Source organism: Macrotis lagotis, chromosome 8 (genome assembly GCF_037893015.1).
Source record: "Macrotis lagotis isolate mMagLag1 chromosome 8, bilby.v1.9.chrom.fasta, whole genome shotgun sequence".
Classification (NCBI taxonomy): domain Eukaryota; kingdom Metazoa; phylum Chordata; class Mammalia; order Peramelemorphia; family Peramelidae; genus Macrotis; species Macrotis lagotis.
In genome coordinates this window covers 106,893,999-106,916,740 of record NC_133665.1, presented here as the reverse complement: position 1 = coordinate 106,916,740, position 22,742 = coordinate 106,893,999, and the positions used below count along the sequence as shown (strand labels likewise).

At 47.2% G+C, this 22,742-nt stretch overlaps 1 protein-coding gene across 2 annotated transcripts in view; it reads right to left on the bottom strand.

Moving 5' to 3' along the window:
• Window positions 1-1,585: 1,585 nt before the first annotated feature.
• The window catches only part of SLC38A3 (solute carrier family 38 member 3), a 34,552-nt gene continuing 13,395 nt past the window's right edge, over window positions 1,586-22,742 (bottom strand). The window contains exons 1-16 of one of the 2 annotated variants that reach the window (XM_074198003.1): window positions 18,951-19,407; window positions 18,013-18,202; window positions 17,777-17,858; window positions 17,173-17,288; window positions 13,416-13,489; window positions 13,002-13,094; window positions 12,448-12,529; window positions 10,587-10,669; window positions 10,369-10,427; window positions 9,864-10,037; window positions 9,593-9,672; window positions 8,400-8,500; window positions 7,966-8,090; window positions 7,051-7,195; window positions 6,334-6,437; window positions 1,586-6,111 (exon numbers count right to left, since the gene is read on the bottom strand). In XM_074198003.1, the coding sequence (XP_074054104.1) occupies window positions 6,007-6,111; window positions 6,334-6,437; window positions 7,051-7,195; window positions 7,966-8,090; window positions 8,400-8,500; window positions 9,593-9,672; window positions 9,864-10,037; window positions 10,369-10,427; window positions 10,587-10,669; window positions 12,448-12,529; window positions 13,002-13,094; window positions 13,416-13,489; window positions 17,173-17,288; window positions 17,777-17,858; window positions 18,013-18,122 (1,533 nt within the window). In that variant the 5' untranslated portion in view covers window positions 18,123-18,202; window positions 18,951-19,407 and the 3' untranslated portion in view covers window positions 1,586-6,006. Of the gene's footprint in view, window positions 6,112-6,333; window positions 6,438-7,050; window positions 7,196-7,965; window positions 8,091-8,399; window positions 8,501-9,592; window positions 9,673-9,863; window positions 10,038-10,368; window positions 10,428-10,586; window positions 10,670-12,447; window positions 12,530-13,001; window positions 13,095-13,415; window positions 13,490-17,172; window positions 17,289-17,776; window positions 17,859-18,012; window positions 18,203-18,950; window positions 19,408-22,742 lie in introns of those variants that run through there. The other variant, XM_074198002.1, reaches the window with a different exon arrangement.

Genomic DNA, 22,742 nt, shown 5'->3' with positions numbered 1-22,742 from the left:
ACAGTTATTTCCTAACATAGTACCACACTGAAGCCTTCCTAAGAATAAAAGATAAGTAACTGAAACCAATAAGCCAGGAGCAACTATGACTGAAGCCTTCTGTATCTGCAACCTCTCACCTCTCTACTGAAAGAATGCTTCATCATTTGTTCTCAAGGACCTGGACTGTTCTTTAAAATTCAGCAGTATTTTTGTTCTATTTGTTTTCATTTGTATTGTTACAATCTTTGTGTGTTTTCATCTCTTGGTTCTCTTCTCTTCACCCTTCATCAGTTCATAGGCAGGTTGGTCTTCGGTGCTTTTTTGAATCCTTTCTATTCACCAATTCATATAGGTCAAGAATATTTTGTATGTTGTTGTTTTGTTGGTGAGTTGTTTCAGTTGTGTCTGACTCATCCAAAATCCCTTTTGGAATATTCTTGGCAGAGATATTGGAATGGTTTGCCATTTCCTTCTCCAGTTCATTTTACAGATGAGGAAACTGAGGCAAATAGAGTTAAGTGACTTGACTAGCATCACACAGATAATAAATGTTTGAAATCAGATTTGAACCCATTGAATGGGAGCCTTCCTGGCTCCAGGTCCAGTTCTCTAGTTCTCCACTAACTACTCCTATTATATTACATTACTATAACTCATTTTGTTATTCTCCAAATCATTCCCCAATCAATAGACATCCATTTTGTTTTTGTTTTTTTTTTTGCTACCACAAAAATTCTTCCACAAATAGTTTGATAAATATTCATGAATATCTGTGTTTATATGCAAATAACTGCAAATAAATATGTATGTGTACATACATGTACACAGGTATATAGAAATATACACACATATATATAGAAATAATATATATAATAAATAATATATACATTCACATATACATATATACATATATGTATGTATAGTTTTTTGGTCTCTGAACTTTCTGAGGTATACGCCTTACTGTACAATCATTATTCAAAAGGTAAGAAACCATTCCCAAAATAGCTCCCAGTTATTTCCAGAGTAGTTAGGCCAATTCACAGTTCTACAAAAAGTACATTGATGTGCCTCTTTTCTAGCAACACTATTTCAGTCTTTTGTTGACTTGATGGGTGTGAACTGAAATCTCAAGCTTGTTTTAATTTGCATTTCTCTCCTTCATGCTTTAGAGTATGGCTTCATATGGCTGCTGATAGTAGTAATGTTTCCTCTGAAAATTGTCCATAAGATCATAGGTTTAAAGCTACTGGGTGTTGAAAGCTATTTAGTCCCATCTCATTTTGCAACTGCGGAAACTAAGTAGGAGTTTCAATTGCTTGCCTAGGGTCACAGTTTGGGTAAATGTTAGAAGATTTGGCCCAGGTCTTCCTGATATTAAGTCCAACTCTATCAATTATGTTATTCTATCTGGTTTGTTCCTATCTTTTCAAGCACTCACCTGTCAAGGAATGGCTTATTATTTTACATATTTATGTCAATTCCCTTTATACCTTGGCTATCAGTCGCTTTATGGACGATTCTTATTATTAGGAAGTTTTTCCTTTAGTTATATCAAATCTAAAATCTTAATCTACCATTTTTCTCCAAATCTTTCTCTCTCGTTCTTCTCTCTGGAACCAAAGAAAACCAAATGTAATCCTTTTTTGCGTGTGACAGTTTCTCAGATGCTTGAAGACAGAGATTAGGCCTTCCCCTTCCTTTTTAGTGAGGATAAGTTTATTGCTTTCATATAACTGACTTCATTTTGTGAAGTGTTTTGCTATTTGTTTTTCATAACTTGTTTTTCAATACTATGATAAGCACAGCTGTGGAACAGATCGGCAAACAAGTAGGCATTCACAAACGTCTAGTAAACATGTGAGACCCCCAGATAGGGCAGACAACCAGAGGGAAAATTTGGTAAACAACCATCATTAGTTTATGTCAACAGGCATCCATCAAATTAATTGGTGAACAAATTAATCACTGACAACCAATCAGAGCTAGAATGTAACCAGCTGACACCCAAAACTAAAATATAAGCACCACCTCACAATCCCCAGACCCCAAGCTTTGAGTTTGGTCACGGATGTCAGAGATTGCCTCTTGTCCTACTCCCACCCTTCAGACTCAAGTAATCTCCATGTTTGCTTTAGGGCAGGCCTAATGGAAGGAGTGAGACAAATTTCTCAGAGGAAGGCACCAACCTCTGACTGGGCAGAGAGGGAATCTTGTCACTATGTTTTAGTTTGAGACCTGCTTCCTAGGTACTTTAGGAAATCAAATTAGAGATTTGTTCCTCGTGGGGATGATGTTTGTATTATCTAATAAATATTATAGACCAATGTTTGCATGTATTTGATTAATAAAGTTTGATTGCTAGCACTGAGAGGCTTAAGTCTAATTAGTGTTTCTACTGCACAAATTAGCATGAGTAACAGTAAATTGGTTTTGGGCCTGTGTGACACCCTTCCCCTCCCTCATAAATCTCTTCTTCAGGTTGAAGAGCCTCAGGTCCTTCATCTGATGCTTGCAGGGCATTGTCTCCAGATTCCTATATTTGGGTTGCCCTCCTCCATGATTACTCTAGACTATCTAGGCTTCTCCTTTAATTTTACAGTTGAGGAAACGGAGGCTTAGAGGAGATTTGTCCAAGATCATGAAAACATAACTTGCTTCAGATCAGATCTGAGGACCTGTAAGGATCCCAGGATTCATGAGGTGGTAAGGGCAGACCACATTGGTAGCAGCAGTGCCTGGGGAATTCTGTGGCTCTCCCTTACTCTGGAATAAAATACCCTTTGCTCATTTGAAATCTGGATATCCAGAGAGGTTGTGACTTGCCTGTGGTCACACAGCATCAGAGAGGAATTTGAACCCAGGTTTTCTTGACTCTATTATACCATTCCATTTTTGTACTAAAATCCTTTACAACTGGGGCCCTGGGACCTAAATGGGGTTGGGGTAATCTGTGAAGGGATGGATTTACCTGAGTGTCACAGCTGAGAATCATGCTTGCCAGCTTCGGCCCCCCAGGGAAGGCCCTCCCACAAAAAGGGTCCTGTGGCCCTTCCTGCCAGAACTTCCTTGGGGCAAAGCCATCATCAGGGCCCTGAGAAGGCCTTTCTTTTGGGATTTCCCCAGATGGCAGCCACCCAACAAGGCTCAAACTGGATTTTTCCTGTTGCCTTTTCCTCTGGCCCCTTAACTAACTGACAGGTGCCCCAAGGTCTCTTTGTGGCGCCCGGGACCGGGGCTCTAATTAGAGCCTGGTGCCAGCTCCTGGGGTTGTCTTTGCTTCTGAGAGTGGCCCAGGGCCAGACCAAGCAGGGGAGCTGAAAGCTGGGAGCTGGAGAGTCAGGGGCCCCCAGAAATTAAATTACCCGCAGAAGCCTGCTTCTTGGAATTGTGTTTGAGACCTGTATGTGAGCATCCCTGCAATGTGTGACCCTGTTCCCCCTCACCCCCCATATCCATAGTGTGATGGATACATGGGCCTGGCTCCCAGGGCCCCGAGGACTCCTCTCCCACTCGGATCCCCTCAGCACATGAGTTTCTTGCCTCTTTGAAGAACAAGGCCTAGACACCATCCAGGCTGTAAGTGGCACTGCCCCCTCCTCAGACCTGCCAGTTTCCTGCTAGGCCTGGCTTTGCCCCCCCATCCTTGGAGTGGGTGTCAGCCCAGAGTCCACAGAGCAATCTCATTTAACCTCAGTTTTCACTGACTTTTATTGTTCTTAAGAAGGTCTGTAGTATGTCAGTGGGGGCTGGATTTTGGTGTTTCCAAGCTTGGAGTTCACTTGGATGGAGGAATGGCAATGCAACCTGTGAGAGGGCCTTTCTCGGTCCCTCTCATGACCTGCTCAGCAGGGAGCCAAGCTTGCTGAGCCTCAGGCCTTCCGGGGGCCCCGGGGAGTGGTGGCAAGGGAGCTCATTCCCACTTCCCCCTCCCAACATTTCCCACCTCCCTGTTGGGGAGGCTTCTCCATGGCCTGAGCTTCTCAGAAGCCAGAGCTTGGCTCACAAAGCTAGTCCTGAACCCAAGGGAAATGCACCTCACGTCTACTCAGCCCACTCCTCAGGGATTGGGGAGGTGGGAGGGGAGGGGGCTTCCGGCTGAAGGCTGCCAGCTCCCACCCTGAAGGCTATTCCTCTTGCCACACTGCTTCCGATGCCTTTGGAAGGGATTGGCACCAAGCATTTTCTCATCTTCCCACCTCCCTGCTTAAGTCTAGGCAGAGTATTCTCAGCCCCAGGATGGAAGAGACCCAGAATGGGAAGAGTGTGTGTGTGAGGGGGAGGGAGATGGCTTTGAGAATTCAAAACTCTCAAAGTTTCCCAGACTCTACCACCCCTACTGAGGCCTCCAGTACCTGGGCACTAGGACCTGCTCAATTCTGAGAGATGTCTTTTCTCTCTACTCATCTCTTGCCTAGTCTGCTAGGGCTGTGTGGCCCAATCTGTGTGAACCACCAAGAAATACACTCAGGGATGTGTATTGCTTGGATACCTGGCAGCCCAGACACATCCCAAAATATAAACAGAAGGCCATTCTTGGTTGGCATTTCTCAAAGCGTCTTTGTCTCACATGTCACCCCCAGGTACCTTAGCTACCCCCGTCCTCCAAGATTAACCACAGTCAATCTAGCTACAGACCCTCAGCTCAGTATTTCAACTCTCCTCCTACTTCAAATCATAAGATGCCAACCAGTCTAAATTGGGATATTGGCAAGATGGCATAGAAGGGTGACTGGTGGAGGGGTTTCTGCTAGGTCCTAATCTATCCCTGTCCCCTAGACCCAGAAGAGCCAAATGAGGACGGAAGCTTGAGCCTCTGAAACCAGCCATGGTCCTAGTTTACCTAGCCTAGGTTGAGGTACAAGAGACCACAACTGTCCTAAAATGGGGTGGGGAGCCTCTAGCCACCAGTGGAGAGAAGCATTAACTAGGGAGGGAGAAGGAGCATTCATGAGAGTGGGAAGGGGGAACCAGAGAAAGTTCTGGCAGCGTCTCCAGGTCCCACTTTCACGACTTAGGGGATAACTGTGGTGGGCCAAGCCCTCTGCCCCAAGAAGAGCACAGAGGAGCCTTCTTAGGGAGGGGTCTATGTAGTGTAGGAGGCAACCCCGAGAGGAAGAGCTTGCTCTTGCCGGCCTAAAGGGAGTACATCTCCACCAGTTTCCCCATCCCTTGATCCTCCCTTTCCTGGTTGGGAGCAGTAAATCTTTCCCATCCCATGGAATTCCCTCACCAACGGTGACATTGGGGGGGGGTACCAGGGCAGCTCAGGTGAACTTCTAGTCAGCCTCTTACCAGAGGGAATGGAAAATGTCTCCATAGGGTGTTGGTGGGAGATAATTAACCTTTTCCTCGCTCTGTCTACCAAGTGCACAGGATCTTATAAATAAGATTTTCCTCAACCCCAGTGATGAGAAGCAAAGAGGGTCAGGAAAAAAGTCTCTGGACACTAATCATCTCCCTCCTGTTTCCTGCAAATTGGTTTCTAGACCCTACATGGAAGAGGAGACATGGTGACAGGAAGGAAGATGCCTTTGTCCAGCAGATAAGAGAGGAGGCCTGGGGACCCAGGGACTCAGGAGCATGAGGAAGATTTGGCTGATTCTTCCTGAAGAGTCACTGGATCCTCGCAGAGCTCAGAGTCTATTCCCCACTAAACCCCACCTCTCCAAGGGTGCAGTCAGTAGTGGAGATAATCAGGGGATATCCTAAGAGATGTCAACCCTCCCCAGACCCCTGGAGGGAAGATGAAGGATGCCCAAGGCCTGGCCTCTGAGGCCTCTGTGCCCCTTAGGGAGGGAACCCAATGTACTAGCCTTTTCAGTTCTACCCCCCACAAGGCCTAGTCCCCACCCCCTTAAAAAATCCTCAACAGGATAATAATAATTAAAGACAAAAACACACGTCGAGTGAAAAATGTCCTCCCTTCCTCCTCCCCCACCAGCCTAGGGCTCAGGCAGCTTAGCAGTCCTGGCAGGCAATGGCCCAGGTGGGTGGGTGATGGGTGAGTCCAGGTCAGACTGGGTTCTAGTGGTTGCCACCGCTCTTGCTGTTCCCCGAGATCCAGTCAATGATGATAAAACTCAGACTCATAGTCATGAAGAGAACACCTAATCCTGCAAAGCATATGGCCTGTAGATAGAAAAAGGAAGAAGTCACTGGGGTGGGGGGAGACTTAAAGGAGTCTCTATCTCGTCTGAATCATAGCTACATGGGCCAGGGAGCTCTGCTTGAGGGCCCTGGAGCCCAGGATACTTCCATAGGGCAGTCACTTTCCCCCTTTGTTTGATTCAGGACTTCCTTGAGGAGCCCTGGAGGCTCCCAATGTCGGGGCAGGGGGTGACAATTACGCACCAATATTTTGGGGGTGGACTTCAGCGGCTCTTTGTCCTTGGGCACAATTCTGATATAGAAGATTGCCGGGAAGATGAAGATCAGACAAGGAGCAGAGGTGGCGCCTAGGAGAGAGAACAGTGAGGGGGGACTGGGATCCCAGCAGGCCAGCAGAGGAAGCAGGGACCACCTTCTGGGTGACGTTCATGAACAGGCCTATTAGAACATTTAGTAGAAACTCCTCCTCTTTAAAGATGGAGAAATCTAGCTACCAAGAGAGGAAGTGACTTGTCTAAGGTGACACAGATAAGGAAGCAGGGGCAAAGACAGTTTTCTAACCCAGATTCTCTAACTAAATTTAATCCTTTGATCAACACACTCTGCTCCAGTTTTGATCATGCTGATGTTTTAGTTATCCGCTGAATGTTTGCTTGGTTTTTTTTTTTAATTAATCTGTCCTATTTGGGTCTCTCAGAACCTCAAAGAGGATTAAAAAAAAAAGCCAACAGTTAACCTTGGAAACAAAAACAATAAACACAAAAATAATGAGTTACTTTCCCAAAGAGACAATGTTGGTATGTGCTAGTGGCCCCTAATATGGACAGTCCATTAAGTAAGCAGCCCTTCAGACTGAGAAGAAATGTGTTGATATCAGTGCCAAAGGGTTGGTAAGGCTCGGGAGGCTCTGTCCATGATCTCCCTCCTCTCAAGATGACTGGCCCAGGCTATGATTCTCACCAATGATTCCAAAGATGCCCAGGATGTTGGGGGCAAAGATGACTAAGAGGTTGATACAGGTTAGCAGGATGACAGCGATGAGTGTGTGCCGAAGCCAGCTAAACTCTTTGTCTTGGAATAGCATTTGCTGGATGGCCCTCCGGACCTAGGGGTGGGAGATTGGAGAGAGCAAACCATAATCCCTAAACACACAGACAGATTCTCCCAAGGGTGGGAGTTCCAGTCCCTTGGAGACAATTCTGTAGGGAAGTAAGATTGATAAAATGCTTTCTTCTTAGTTGTCACAGTCTATCCCCCAGAGAAAGGTCATGCAAGCATTGTTCCCATTTTACATATTAGCAGGGCCCAGTAGGATTAAGTAGAAAAAGGAAACATATTTTTCTGACTTTTACACAATTACAAAGCACATTTCCTTAGAATTATTCCATTAAATTAAATGGTGCAAGTGTTTTTATTTCCATTTTACAGATGGGAAAACTGAGGCTCAAACAGAACACCAGAACTTGAAATCAGGTTTTTTTGACTCCCAGTTTTGTGGGTTTTTTTTTTTTTTACTTTGTCACATTGACTCTGGGACTCTGCTTCCCAGGGCTGGTTTTTGTAACCTGATTCTTCATCTGAGAAGCTGGAGGGCTTCTTCACTATCTCTCTCTTTTCCTCTCAACCCCATTAAAGGGCATGAAATCATGGTGGCATATAAAGGGTGCTTGATTTGGAGTCAGATTCTCTGACTCCAAATCTGTGTCCTTGGACAAGTTATACTCTCTGAGCCTTAGTTTCCTCAGTTGTAAAATGAACTGTTTGGACTGGGTAACCTTCTAAAGTCCTATTCAGCTTTGAATCTATGATTCTATGAGGTATGATCTTGTGACCTATGAACCCTGAGCTTTCCCTGAGGGATTGGGGTCAACTCACCGGAAAAAGGACAATGGGGACTGTGAGGGTGACAGCTGTGAGCACGGCCACTCGGACACACAGGATCAGCACATCAAAGGGATCCACTTTGTTGTAAGTGTGCAAGAGCTCCGACTCCACCCGATCTGTGGGGCATAGCCACTGACATACAGCCTCATACACCCAACCCAATCTGGGACTGGTATACAGTTCCTGGTCAAGGGCCCCCCCCCCACCGCCCCCTTCTACCTGAGTCTGGAGGAAATGGCATCAACCCAGAGCCTCCTGGACCTTCCCATGACTAAGGGATGCAACCTCTAATCCCAATTCCTCCTAGACTAACCTAGTTTTTTGGGAATATAGCCCCTAACCCCTGGCTTCCTTTTCCCCCAGCCCATGAGGACCCACATTCTAATTTGACTTCTATGTCTACCCTATGTCTATTTTTCTCATACCATAGAAGGTGAGGTAGCCAAAGAGAGCTGCCAAGAAATACATCACATACATGACGGCAATGGACAAATTGGATATGTGTTGCATCTTCTGCTTAGTGGCACTGTCGGGGAACAAGAGTTGGATTAAGCTGGAGGGGACTGATCTCACACCAGAGACTGCTCTCCCCTCTCCACAAATAGACAATGCCCAGGGAAGAAGGAAGTCTATTCTTGGAGGCTGGAGTTGGGGGTGGGGTGGTGAGGAAGGAGCAAGATTAAGCAAGAGGCAAATGTCAGATAGTTCTAGAATATCAGAACTGGACAGATCCTTAGAACAATAATAATGACTGACATCACTATGTACTACTTTCATGTTTTATACATGTTGTCTCATTTAATTTTGTGATATGGTAGATCAGAAACTAGACTTAGGAGCAAAAAGACCTGAATTTAAAATTTTCCTTCAATAATTTATCCATTTGGATGGATGAGGACATTGATTCAGACCATGGAAAGTGATTCTGACCATGGTCTCACAGCTAGTAAATATTGGAAGAAAGTTTTAAACTCAGGTCTTTTTTTGCTCTAAGTCTAGCTCCTGGTCCACCATATATCTCTTCATAGAAGATCAGAGCTGGAAGGGACCTTGGATATGGAACATAAAGGGTCCAAGCTGGAAGGACGCTTATAGTTCTTCTGTCCCCAACCCCTTCAATTTATACATGAGAAAATTGAGGCCCTGAGATGAAAAATGGACTTGTTTTTCTCACATTTGGTAAGAATCTGAACTCAAATCCAGCTATCCAAATGCTCAGATCAGGACTTTCCCCACCATATTCTACTGCCTCTCAAGTAGCAATATGGTATTACAGATTTTAGACATGAGGGGACTTAGGAGGAAAAGGTTTTTGCACCATATCTTAAAGCCAATAAGTTAGCCCATGGATACAAACTGAGCTTTCTTAATTCTTAGATCAGGGTTATTTCCATTTCTTCCCATTGCCTTTCGGGAAGTATCACAGGGCTATAGATTTAGAGCTAGTAATCCATAAGTCATTCTAGTTTGCCCTCCTCATTTTAGCAATGATAAAATTTGAACCTGCCAAGAATTGAGGGACTTGTCTAAGGTCATTAGGAGATAGCAAAGCCAGGATTTGACTCTTCCATCTGACTACAAACCCAGTATTCTTCTCATTTTCTTTGATCATACTCACCCCCTGAGCTCTGTGTAGATAGGCAGCACCTCTGGGTGACAGACGAAGGCAAAGGCCATGATTGGAATGGTGTATGCTGTCTGTGGATGATAGCAGATGTTTTTGGCTCTTAGCAGCAAGGACCCACCCCACCTGATAGACCTCCCCACTCCAGTCAGGGCATAGTAAAACCTCCATTCCAAGAAGTGAAGAATCTCAGTGCTCCAAGGCCCTCCCTTTCTACCCTTGAAGGCTGGCACCCACCCACTTGACCCAACTGGCCCCAGCACACCTGCGTGTTGAGGGTGAAGTAACTGGGGGTACAACTGTCAATGTTGGAGGCCTGGATAAGGGGATCCCCACCAGAGGAATCCTTCATGATGATTTGCACATGGCTGGTATTGCCTGTCACATTGGCAGAGAATGTGGGCAGTGGGCATGGGATCTGGAACTTCTTGTAGATGACCTAGGAAAGTAAGGATGCTACTGAATACCCAAATAGGCCCTGTCAGGCCCGCTATGGTCATGGTCAGTGATGGGGATGTATGGAGGCCTACACTGTGCCCAACTGACAATGACCCTATCGTGTGATCCCAGGTGCTCAGAATTCACCCATCATGACCTAGCTTCTTCTTCTTTCCCAGAAATAAACTGGAAGAGTTATTTCTCCCCTGATAGTGGAAACTCCCACAGATTAGGACCATGTCTCCCCCCTCATAATAGGGATCCCTGAAGCTTGGGCCATGTTTGCACCTCAGAGGTGGGTACAGGGCTATGGGGCAGGGGGCCTCACTCACTGCAATCAGGAAGAACACCATGCAGCTGAGAGAGAAGCCGCTGGAATAGCCCAGGTATCCTAAGGGAAGAGGTGGGAGGATGAGAACTGAAGGCCTGTCCCCCTGTCCTCACCCCATCCCCATCCCACTCCCCTAGGACACCAGGACCACCCATTTTCCCTCCCTCCCCCTGCAGCCAATGTCTCCCCATCTGTCCCAGCCCTGGCCCTTCCTCTTACCCAGCTGCCTCATCAAAGCCAAGGGCAGGATGATGGTGACTGAGACCAGGATCACCAGGTAGTTCCCATTCATGTACCAATCCCTGGGGGGAAGGGGAAGGGGAGGGCACAGAATAGAAGGAGTCAGAACTGCCTCTGAAGGGGCTCTGTGGCTCCCAACTTCAGGGATGTCTGATGTGAAGGGGGAGACATGGTCTTGTCCTCTTTCCTTGGTTCCCACCCCAGGAGCCCTGACCTGTCTTGACTATCTTCCCCCAGCAGTCCAGAATGAGCCCCCTTGCAGAACATGGGGAGGGAGAGGTTCAAGGCTGGGCACCCTATGATGATGAGGGAGCTGGGAATAGGGACAAGGGCTAGAGAAGGGTGCAGGGGCCCTGGGAATGAGGATTTGGGAAGGAGTATTGCTCATCAAGAATCTCCTGGAATCCTGACCTGACTTCCAATTTAGTTACTTGTTTCCCCCATCCATCCCTACCCCCACCCCAAGGGCAAGTGGTGGTCTTGGGCCCTCTTGTGAACAGGGCTGGCAGGGAACAGCCACTGAGGACCCCTATCGTGTTCCTTATGTAAACATTAGACCCAGTAAGTAGCCGACAGAGATGTAGAACCTACATCATTGGGTGTAATCTGGGCTATGGGGGGTTTAACCCCAGAGGCCTTAGTTAAAAATAGCAGGAGCTTAAGAGCTAAACCCTCTCCCTGATGACCTCACCCTTTCCTGGGCCAGCAGCCCTCCTCCTCCCCCTCCCCCACCTCCCCCCATGAGGGTGGGTGAGTTGCTGTTGGACCCAGCGCCCACAAGCCTCATTGCACCCCTTCCCCTGCTCAAACCCTACAGCAAAGGGAAAAGAGTAAAGACATCTATTGCTGGGCTAAAGGCAGGACCCCCTGAAAACCCTGGAATTCTTGGATCACAGAATGTTACAATCAGAAAGAGCCTTAGATACATGCTCTCTAGCCTCCCTCATTGTACATATGGGGAAACTTGAGGCCTAGAGAGAGGAAAGGCCTTTATAAGATCACAGAATCAGTGAGCAGAAAGCTGAGCCTCCAATCCAAGTCTAAAAATGTTCAAGTCTGGATGGAACCTTGAAGTTCTCAGCCAGCTCCCGGCCTTAACATGACTTCCCCTGATGAAAGTGGGGTAGGTAGGTAAAAAGAAGCTGAGGGTCTTGGTGATTCCTTCTTGAAAGGGGAATACAGAGGAGACAGAGGTGGGGGGAGCAGGGGTAGGAATCATGAGGAGAGGAGAGAAGTACAAGGGAGAGAAGGTCAAAGGAGGAAAAAGGGCAGGGAGAGGCCACAAGTAGTATTTATAACTAGTAGCAAGACCAAATTGTGCTTCCTTAAAGTGACAGGCCCCAGGCATGGCACCTGGCTCTGAGAGCAGCCCAGACCCAGGGAGGGGGAGGGATGGGGAATTCCTGGCTCATGGCCCCAGGCCCAGGGGTGTGAGCCTAGGAGCAAATGAGCACAGCAAACCAAGGGGAGGTCCTGGCCTGGAAATAGTCTGGCCTGGCTGTCATCTCCCCACCTCTTCCTCCTTCCTTTAGACTAAAGGAACCAAGAATCTCAGACCTCCCTCAACAACCCCCTCCCTTTTGAGTTTAGGTAGAATGCCAGTCAGTATCAGACCTCTCATTGCGACTTCTTAAAGATGGGATGACAAGGCCATCTCTTCTCCCCAGTATAGACCCATCCCTCCTATAGGATAGGATGGGATGATTCCCAGAAGCCATAGGTTCTCAGGACAGGCTCATCCCTTGCCCCCCATAACCCCTGCCTCTCACCCCAAGGACCATCCCTGTTGTCCCTCCCCAAGGACCCTGGTTCCCAGGTTAGGAATAGGAATGACTCTTACGAGGTTTTCTCTGGTAGATTGAGGAAAGTCTGGATGACCAGGGGCACTTCAGATTTCACGATGTACAGGTAACTGGACATGGCTGGGGAAGGAGGTAGATGGGGTAGTTGGGGGGAGATGCCAGACATTCCCAACCCAAGTTCCCCATCTGTTTCTCAATGGCTCATGGGGATAGCAATGGGGGAGGGGTATTGAGAAGGGGGGGGAAGATGAGCCCAGTCTTGGTGGTCACAGAACCCCAAGAATAACCCTAACTTGAATGGGAGGCATCCCTAGGTGAGCACTGGGGACCCAGGGGACCATATGAGCCAGGCAAGGGAATCAAAGGAATTAGAGTTAGACAGGACTGCAGAGATGATCTAATCAAATCCTCCCATTTGACAGATGGTAAAACTGAGACTCAAAGGGATTACCCAGATTCCCACAAGGATTTGGTTCCTGTCTATTCTCTGATCCTTGGACCTCCCCTAGGAAAGTATAACTCATTGAGGTTAAGTAATTTGCCTAAAGGGTGTGAGTGAAGATGGGCATAGGGGTGGCACCTGTTCCCTCACCTCCGATGTTCTGTAGAGTGATAGCTATTGCTGCCATTAGCTTCCCTGGTGTCCCAAAGGCCCGAAGGCCCAGCTGCTCATAGGCCCGGATACCTGGGGAATGGGAAAGAGAGCTTTAGGCCACACTTCAGGAAGAGAGAGGTCTGACCCCTCCAAACTTGTCCCAGTGCTGGTACCTAGGGCCTCCCTACTCTCAGGTATTTGGTAAATTTAGGAAAGTCTTCTGGCTTTCTTTTTCTTTTCTTTGGCAAAGCAACCAAGGTTAAGTGACTTGCCCAACGTCCCACAGCTAGTGGGTATCAAATGTCTGAGGTCAGATTTTTGAACTCAGATACTTCTGACTCCAGGGCTAGTGTTCTATTCACTGAGCCACCTCACTGCCCCCAAGATTTGCTTTCTAAAGAGTTTTCTTACCTACAATCCCTGAAGACTTGAGCAGCAAGTGGATGGAATAGCTGGAGAGCAGGGCCACACAGGTGAGAAGGAATCTGGGACAGAGAAGGGATATGAGTGGGAGAGAATTGATTGCCAGGATGGGAAAGCACCCACACTAACCCTGGGAGGTGGGTGCTATGATTATACCCATTTTATAGATGAGAAAACTGAGGCAACCAGAGGTTAAGTGACTTGTCCAGTATCTGAGACTAGATTTGAACTCAGGTCTTCCTGATTCAGGGATCAGTGCTCAAATCACTGTACCACTTAAATGTTTCTAATGGAAGGATAATCCTAAACTGGAAGCCAGGAGAATTAAATCTAAGACTTCATTCTGCCTCTACCTTTGTGAATGTTTTTAGATGATGGTGATGAGGAAAATGGGAGCCTGGCATGGTGGATAGTGGTCCAGTATTGGGTTAAAGTCTTGCCTCTGACCTGCCTTGAGACCCTGGGCAAGTCTCTTATATCCTCCCAGTGCCCCAGAAAACTCTCCAAGATCATATATGATGGACCAATTGCTAACCTGTGTCAATGAAGGGAATTTCCATGCTAGGAGTTCCTCATATTGATGAAATCATATAAAAACAAAAGAAATAATCACTTGCATCTCCAGAGCACTTTTCAAACTACTAAAATAGGTTAGGCTAGGCTTGGGAGCCTTATTATTCCTCTTATACAGAGGAGGAGGTTCAAAAAAAGTAGGAGTAGTTTCCTTAGCATCATTCAGCTAGTGAATGCCCACTCTACAATCGATTCTCTTTCCTTTATACTAGGCTGCCTCTCCAAGTCCCTTTCCTGATTTGAACCTCAGTTTCTTCATCAGCAAACTAAAGACTGGATGGATGCTAAGTTCTAATATTCTGGGTTTTCTGGACTCTTCTAGCTCAGACACTCTGTGTACTGAGGCTTCCTCCAGCTCTCCCATCTAGCCTAGATGGGAGCCCGGGGTACCTGTTCAGTATAGGGTAGTTTCACTGTCCTGGGCAGGCCACCTCTGGAGTCCTGTGTTCAAATTTGAATACCACATTTTTTTGGAAAAGACAAGGTAACAGCTAGGTAGTGCAATGGATGAGTCCTGGTCCTGGGGTCAAGAGCACCTGAGTTCAAATTTAGCCTCAGACAGTTACTAGTTGTGCGACCCTGGGCAAGTCACAACCTCAAGTGTAAAAATAAATGTGAGAGTAGCCAGAGTAAAACAGGGGCAGTGAGGTGTTGAAAAGATCAGAAGGATGGAAATAAGGCTTTATTAGCACCCACTATGAGTCAGACTTTGGACTAAGTATTCTCCAAATATTTTCACATGTGATCCTCACAATAACCATGGGAAGGAGGAGTTATTATAACCCCTGTTTTACAGTTAAGGAAACTGAAGCAAATGGGGATTAAATGACTTGCCCAGGGTCATGCAGCCCCTAAGTGTGTGAGGCCACATTTGAACTTAGGTCTTCTGACTCCAAGTCCAGTATGGCATATAAGTACCAGGAACTAGGGATGTTTAGCTAAAGGGGTCATCCTAGTGTGGTAGAAAGATTTGTTCCTCTTGAGGTCACAGGGCAGAACTTGGAGCAATGGATGAAAGCTGAAGAGGGAGCACATTCAGGTTTAATGTGAAAGAAACATTCACTAATAGAGCTTTCCCAAAATGAAATGAGCTACCTCAGAAGGAGGTGGGCTTCCCCAGGAGGTAGTGGGTTTCTCCATTATTGGAGACCTGAAAACAAAAGCTGGATGGTCATTGGAGGATCCCTGGTCAGGGATTCTGTGAAGGAATCAGCAATATCCTAATTGGATAAGGGAGAGTTGGAGCTGGGATGTCAGGGTCCCTCTTTTCTTCCTAATCCTTGATAGACTGTCTTGGCCTTAAATCCCATCCATTCCTTGGCTCCCCTTGCACCTAAGAGTCTGGGGAGGTGTAGGATTCATGCCCAGCCTTGGTACCCAAGAAAGCTCTCTACTTCTTCTTCCCTTTGTTTTGGAGGATGAAAGATGGAAGAATGTGCTCCCAAAGGTCTACTTAACAATCATCTTTTTATTATACTATGTTTTAGAAATACTTGTTTTATTCCATAAAGTAAAAATAAAATAATTTTTTTTAAAAGTAGGGGAGTGAAGGAGGAAACCGAGGCAGGTTGGCCTACTTAGAACAGAACAGGATCATCTGATGGTGTGCTAGCAAAGGAACATAAGCATCAGAGAAGGAAGCAAAGGACTCACTTTTAAGCAACATGCTGGAGCCATTACTTACAATTTTTTTAAATTTCTTTAAAAATTTTTTATTTTTGTATTAAAAATTTTTTTTTATTACTATTACTTCTACTGTCTCTACTGGCTGGAAGAAAGAAGCTGAATGGAGCCTCCCCCACCCCATACATCTGGGTTGGGCCTGTGAGCAAAGAATATCAAGACTCCTTCTGTGAGAGGTTCCCCCAAGAGGCATCTGCATAGATACCTAACCAGCAATCCCGGGGTACCTTGAGGCCCATCCCTGCTAGGAAGCCCAGAAAGTCTGCATGAAAACATATTCTCTGGGGTGGCTAGGTGGTGCAGTGGATAGAGCACCAGCCTTGGAGTCAGGAGTACCTGGGTTCAAATCCAACCTCAGACACTTAATAATTACCTAGTCATATGGCCTTGGGCAAGCCACTTAATCCCATTGCCTTGAAAAATCTAAATATATATATATATATATATATATATATATATATATATATATATAGTCTGTCAGATAGATGCAAGAGGCCCACACAATGGATCTTAAGATCAAAGCTGAGAGACCATAGAGTCGGTTTAGTGCAAAGGTCCATTGGCTCTTTGTTTCATGGACCTCTTTTAAGACTAGTACTCTCAGAATAGTACTGATAGCTGCATAAAATAAAATATTGACAATTACAAAGAAACCAATTCTATTGAAACAGTTATCAAAACATTTTTAAAAATCAAATTCACAGCCTCCAGGTTAAGAATTTATGATCTAATCTAACTTCCTCAGAGAGCTATGACTTGTTCAAGTTTCCATAGGAGAGTTAGGATTTGAACCCAGATCTTTGGGGTTCGCATACATAGACACATTCAGACACACCCCCACACCAACATAGTGATGCAAAAAGATCTTCTTAGAGAAAGAGATCCATAGAGATGTCCACATATACTCCTGGCCCTGGAGGTAAGTCAGGTCACTGTGGGCCTCAGGACGTGGCCTGCTTTTCCATTACCCCATGTTTTTCCCTTCTCCGGTCCTATTTTCGTGTATTTTTATTTGAGAGTAAAGAAAAAAAAAACCCAAACCTTTTCTGGGAATAAACAGCCTAGCATGGACACAGAGACAGTGTACTGTCTTCCCCCGCCCTGCTGTCTCCCGGCCTAGGATTGGGGCCCAGCTCTGTTGGTGTGTGTGTCTGGGGCAGGGAGGGGGGGCAATGGCTGGAGCCAGCATCAGGGGTGGGGCTGAGGCTAGGGCTATAGCTACTGCTTATGTTAATATTGGATAATCCTAACCTCAGTCAGAATCCACAGTGCCACCCTGACCTCCCATCCCTTGACCATAGTCCCCTCCCTCCCTCTTGGTTCAGGCAGATTGCCCAGGCCCTGCTCCAGTCAGGGGTCCCAGAAACTAGGGTCAGACCAGGCCAGGCCAGGCCAGGCCAGGTTCCAGCAGCAGAGAGGCCTGTAGAATCTGAGAGCTGAGGCAAGGGATCAGTTGGGGGAACAGTATAGAAAACAGGGGGACACTTACAGGAAAAGCAGGATGCCAGTGTTGGCCATGGCATATGCCAGCCCAAGGATGCCACTGCCCATGATGGCATTGCTCAGGTTAAACACAGACATCCCAAATGAAGTCTTCCCTTCAAACTGCAGAAACAGGTGAGGGTAGAGGAGGGGATATTAGGAATTCTTCCTGCATCCCAAGCTAGGCAACAACTCCTGAATCAAAGTCCCATTCTCCATTTCTTCTCCCATCTAAAATCCTGAGATCATTTTCTCAAACCTTTGCTTTCCCTGAACTCCACCATCTCTCCCAGATCTCTCATCCATGATCCCATTCTCAGCCCCCATCCCTCTGCTATTTGGGATCCTAATTCCTCCCTATTTGGGATTCCTAATTCCTTCTGTGGGCCCATATCTACCTATCTGGCTACAATCCTGCCCCTGTCAGAATCTATTCTCCATAAGCCTGTCATGACCCCTGCCCCCTTCCATCTATGACTTCCCTGGTCTCCCATCCCTGGAGCTAGGCCCTACTCTATTTCCCATCCCCCCATCCTTAAGCCAAAATCCCCCAGAGCCTCCACCCCAGTTCCAAATTCTCTCATTTCCAATCCACCCCATCCCGGGCTCACATCTGTGAAGTGTGTCTCTTTGCTGGCATTTTGGGGCAGGAATCCCTCTGCTTCCCCACGGCTGGGTCTTCCACCCTCACACCTGTGGACATAAGGAGGAACAGTATCCCCATTCATTCCCCCTCTGAATCAAACAGAAAACCCCCAGTGCAGCTGGGTAGGGCATGCCTGTTGGGTATCTCTTCCTTATTCCCTGCCCATCTCTCCACCATCCCCTTCATGACAGACAGACTTACCTTTCAACTCCTACAGAAGGCAAAGCCACAGGGCATAGTCCTTCCACATGTTTCCCATTGGGCACTAGCTCCACCATCTCTGTTTGTGCGGGCACCTCTGGGGGGTTCATGGCTGAGTTGGGCACAGACGTGGGCAGCAGGGGAATAAGAAACTTTAGTCCTGGTCACGTGCCTTCAAGACAGATAAAATCTCTAAAGGGAAAGTGGGCGTATCATTATTAGAGGATACCAAGGACCATCAACTCAATTCAATTCAATAAACATGAAGGAAGCAACTATTATTTGCCAGGATGAAACACTGGTGATACAAATCCAAAGAATGAAACGATCCCTAATTGCAAGCTGCAAGGGACTTGCAAAGGGTCATGTGACCCAAATCCTTTCTTTTGCAGAGAGAACTGGTGTCCCGGGACAAGAAATGACTTGCCCAAAGTCAAATGGGCAGTAAAACTGACAACACCAGTATTCCAGCCAAGACTCCTGACCCTGAATATGGTGTTCTTGAAGCTAAATCACAACTAGCCTTGTTAAGTCTCCCTTTGGTAACCACAGTCCCCTTGTCTAACCACCTACCCCCCTTGAAGGCTGGAAGGGGAGCAGAAATGCCCATCTCTTTGTCCTAGGAATGATCACAGGGTGAGGTCTAACTCCAGTGAATAGCCTTCTTTCCCATTTTTCCCAATACCAGTACCCCTAATTCCCCCCAGTCACTATTTGACACCATCTGAAAGAGCAGTCCCTGCTCCAGGAGAGGTCCCCAGCCAAAGCCTTGACTATGACTACACTCCCTTCATTTGCCTATCATTCATTTACAGACATCTACTGTGTGTCTGACCCTGTGACTATTCTTCTTGCCCCAGGGGCAAGAATTAGACTGGTGTCTCTTGGAAGCAGAACTAGAAATGATGGATGGAAGGTGCCAGATTAGTGATCTCTACCAGATATCGGGAGAAATTTCCTTTTGTTCAACGGTGTCCCATAGTGGAGTGAGCTATTCAGGGAGGCAGAAGGCTCCCTGTCACTGGGAGTTTGAGATGTCAAAGATACACCTTGGATGAGATGCCCTTGGAAGTTCCTTCCTGTTTTGAGATTCTGTGATTCTGCAATTTGAGGAGGGAAATTCCTTTATCTTGAGAGGGTACTGGAAGTAAAATTATTGGGAACCCTGGGAGCATGGGGCCCAAATTACAGTCACCTGGGGAAAGGGAAGATCTTCCTGGATTAACCACACCCTCAGTAGACTCTTCCTAGAAGAGTGAAGGGTTCCAGAGAAATAAGTGGTTTATAGTAGGGGCTTAATAAATGTTTGCTGGATCAACTGATTGATTGATGGATCTAAGAAGAATCTATCTAAGATGATGCTTCTGCCTAGGGGTTGGCATGAGGCAGCTTCGGCATCAGTTGAAGACTAGACAAGACTTTGGGTCTGGGGTGGGGGGAGTGGGAGGTGAGGATGACCAGGAGAGAATGAGGTCCCGCCAGGAAAGGCCCGGCAAGCTGTTGGGGAGGGCACCCGGAGCCGGGCTGTACTGGCAGGAAGAACAATGGGCCCTCTGTGCAGCAGGAGCTGGGCTCTGGGAAACTGTCCTGGGCTGGCAGGAGCAAGGGCTGGCAGCTTGGTCCAGCCGAGCGTCCAGCCCCATCCCCCCCCGGGCTTCTCTGCTCCCTCTGTGAAGGGGAGGTCTCTACCTTGGGGGAAAAGGGTGACAGAGAGCATGGATGTCTGCTTCCTTTCCTGATCTCATGGGGGATGAATGATGGCCTAAAATAGAGGGCTCTGTGGGCCCTAAAGAGTCCTGGCCAAATCTGAGTTCTGATGAGGTTCATTAAATCCTATAGGTCACCACAGGGTGAGTTCCCCACCAGATCCCCCCCTTCTATTTTCTCTTCCTTAGAACTGTATGACTTTGACCTCTCTGGGTCTTGGTTTCCCTACTGCCAAATGGGGACACTGGACTTGATATCTAAGGCCCTTCCATTTATAAATCCTATGATGCTAATATTTTCATATTCTTTCTGAGAGGAACACATTTGTCTTCATCTCACCCAGTATGGCAATGAGACACCTCTACCTACCCTGGCTAGAACTTATGTCCAGTGCTGTCTCTACTCCTTATTTTACTCTTCAGACTCCAAAACAGAAGCTCTGAGAGTCTCTCCCCCAAATTCATCCTCTCCTGAGGGTCCCAGGGACAACATGCCCATCTTCCCTGACCACTAGTGCCAGGCTTTCCTGGCCTCCTGGAACAGAGGAAGGACAGCTGCCTTCCCTTGGCCTCCATTGCCTGGACAACTCTCTATACCTTTTCCCTTGCCAGCCTGGGGCCCCTCAGGGAGCTCCACCCAGACCATGCCCAGAAGGTGCCTGGGCAAGGTGCCCACCCCCTCCCCACTCTTCCAGGCAATGTCAAGCCAGGAGGCCCACTCTAGCAGGACATCCTGGACTGGCTCGGCCCCTAGAGGAAGGGAGCCCTGTCCAAAGAGAGACCAGGGCCATGGGCTGTCACCCAGGGGGCAAGCAGTGCCAGGTGCTATGAGCTCTGCCAATGTCCCCAGGCTAGGATGCAGCCTCGATGGCCCTTTGAGCTTCCCTTGGCATCACAAGGCAAGGATCCTGGATTCTAGTGACCCTTATTATTCCTCAATGAATACTCCCATTGCCTCTCTTTGAGAATCTCCTAGAGTGTAACATTTTTGAATATTGGGGTTCTAGAACACATGGACCCCAGCCCCAAATGAAAATAATAGCTTCCACTTTTATAGTGATCTAAGGTTTATAACATACTCTCCTCATGCTACAAATGGGAAAACAGACCCAGAGAGGTCAAAGTCACATACCTTATAGATAGTAGAATTGAGATTTGGAAACCAAGTCTTCCCAATTTCAAGTCCATGCTGCTCACTATCTCTTAAAAGTAGGCAATATGATGTAGGGGAAAGAGTGCTAGGCTTCCCAGTTAGGCACACAAGTCTTGGGGTCAACTCAGAGACCATTTGCTCTGCCTAGGTTCAAGCTGAGCCTAAAACAATAGATAGGTCTGTCCCATCCCATCCCCTTCCCCCCACAGAGTACATTCTTCCTCTCCCCAGGTGCCTGACTTTTTCCCTGTCCAGCCTTCTGGGGTAGGGGAGCAGCAGGGGCTGCAAGGCTCCCCATTACAAATCCCCTGGGACAATGAGGAGAGTAGATAGGCTTTGACTGCCTCTTCCTCTCTCACTTCCTGGATGTCCTCCTAGTCCTCAGACTCAGGGCAGTTTTATTGGTGGGTACCATCGATTCTGCCACAGAAGGCTCAGCTCAGAAGCTGGTAAGGGCTCTTGGGACCCACACTGGGGAACATTTGAGTAAAGAGAAGGCCTTACTTCTTTACTTTTCTATAGATCACTCCCCTACTTGGAAGATGCCTCCAGAATCCATATCCTCGGTTCCCTTCAGAATCTGCAATGAATCCACCTCCTTCCCAAAAAGTCTTTCTTAAATAAACCTACCAAACTTTATCTCCCAATTCTTATCAACTTAGACCTTGTTAGGCTTGGGTTTATCAGAATTTCTTTGAATATTACTATGTAACATTCTCAGAATCACCCGCTAGGTGAGTGCAGTTATCTGGCCCCTTCCCAAACTAGACCTGGGAGGGCAGGAAGTTTAATTCACCCTTAAACTGGAAGTTTGATTGAAGAACTATTCCATCCCCATCCCACCCTCCCCACCCCAGACTGAGAGACTACCTGAAGGCAGGGCCTAGGCCTCTTCCTCTGAGGGAGCTATTAAATGGCAGGTCAGATCAGGGCTCTGTCCACAGCCTAGATTCTCTGAAGTGCTCCCTTGGCTAAGGAGTTCCTGAGCTCCTGGCATTCCCTGGGTTTCTGAGAGAGGAATCCAGGTCCCACCAGAGCTCCTGAGCCCTTGGAAGCCCAGGCCTGGGCAGGCTGGGGCAGGTCCCTGGGTTGATCTGGGCTCCAAACAAAGCTGCTACTTCTCTGCCTTAATACCTAGCCTTAGTACATTCATTGTGGGCTCCTGACTGTGTTGTGGGGTCAGCAGTGGGGCCAGAGCCCGGAGAAGGGGGGAGACTTCTGAAGCACCAGCTCCTCAAACTCACATTCTTTGCCTAGTAGGGCTGGAAACTGGGTGACTCCAGCCCTCCCAAACCAAGTCCAAGAACCTCTACCATTTATCACCACCAAATGAACCTCTACCAAGACCCCCCCCCCCCCCACTATTCACTTGCATCAAACCCACAAGAATCCTCACAATTACCCTTGACCTTCAGCTTCTTCTTCCAATTCTGGTGCTCTTTCCTATCCTCTCCTCTCTCTTCTTTTTTTCTTCCATCTCCTCAACTCTTTTCTCTCCTCTTCTTTCTTCCATCGTCTCTCCCCCTCTCCTCCTTTCCTCTCCTCTTCATTCTTCCATCTCCTCTCCTCTTGCTCTCCTTTCTTCACTCTCTTTTCTCCTCTCCCTCTTTCTGACTCTCTTCCCTCCCCACATTAGGCCCAAGCACATCCCCTTATGAAAACCAGGGGATCCTTCCCATTCTTGACAAAGCACCTCATATCTGATTCTACTTAACCTTCTGAGAGGCCTGCACTGAGCATAGTCTTAGGCTTTAAATCAGAAGACTTAGCTTCAAATCCTCATTCTGTTTGCCTTTAGACAAGCCTTCTGAGGCCTCTCCAGGCCACACTTCACCCTGGTGCAAAAGGGTTAAAGAAATGTCTCTTCAAGA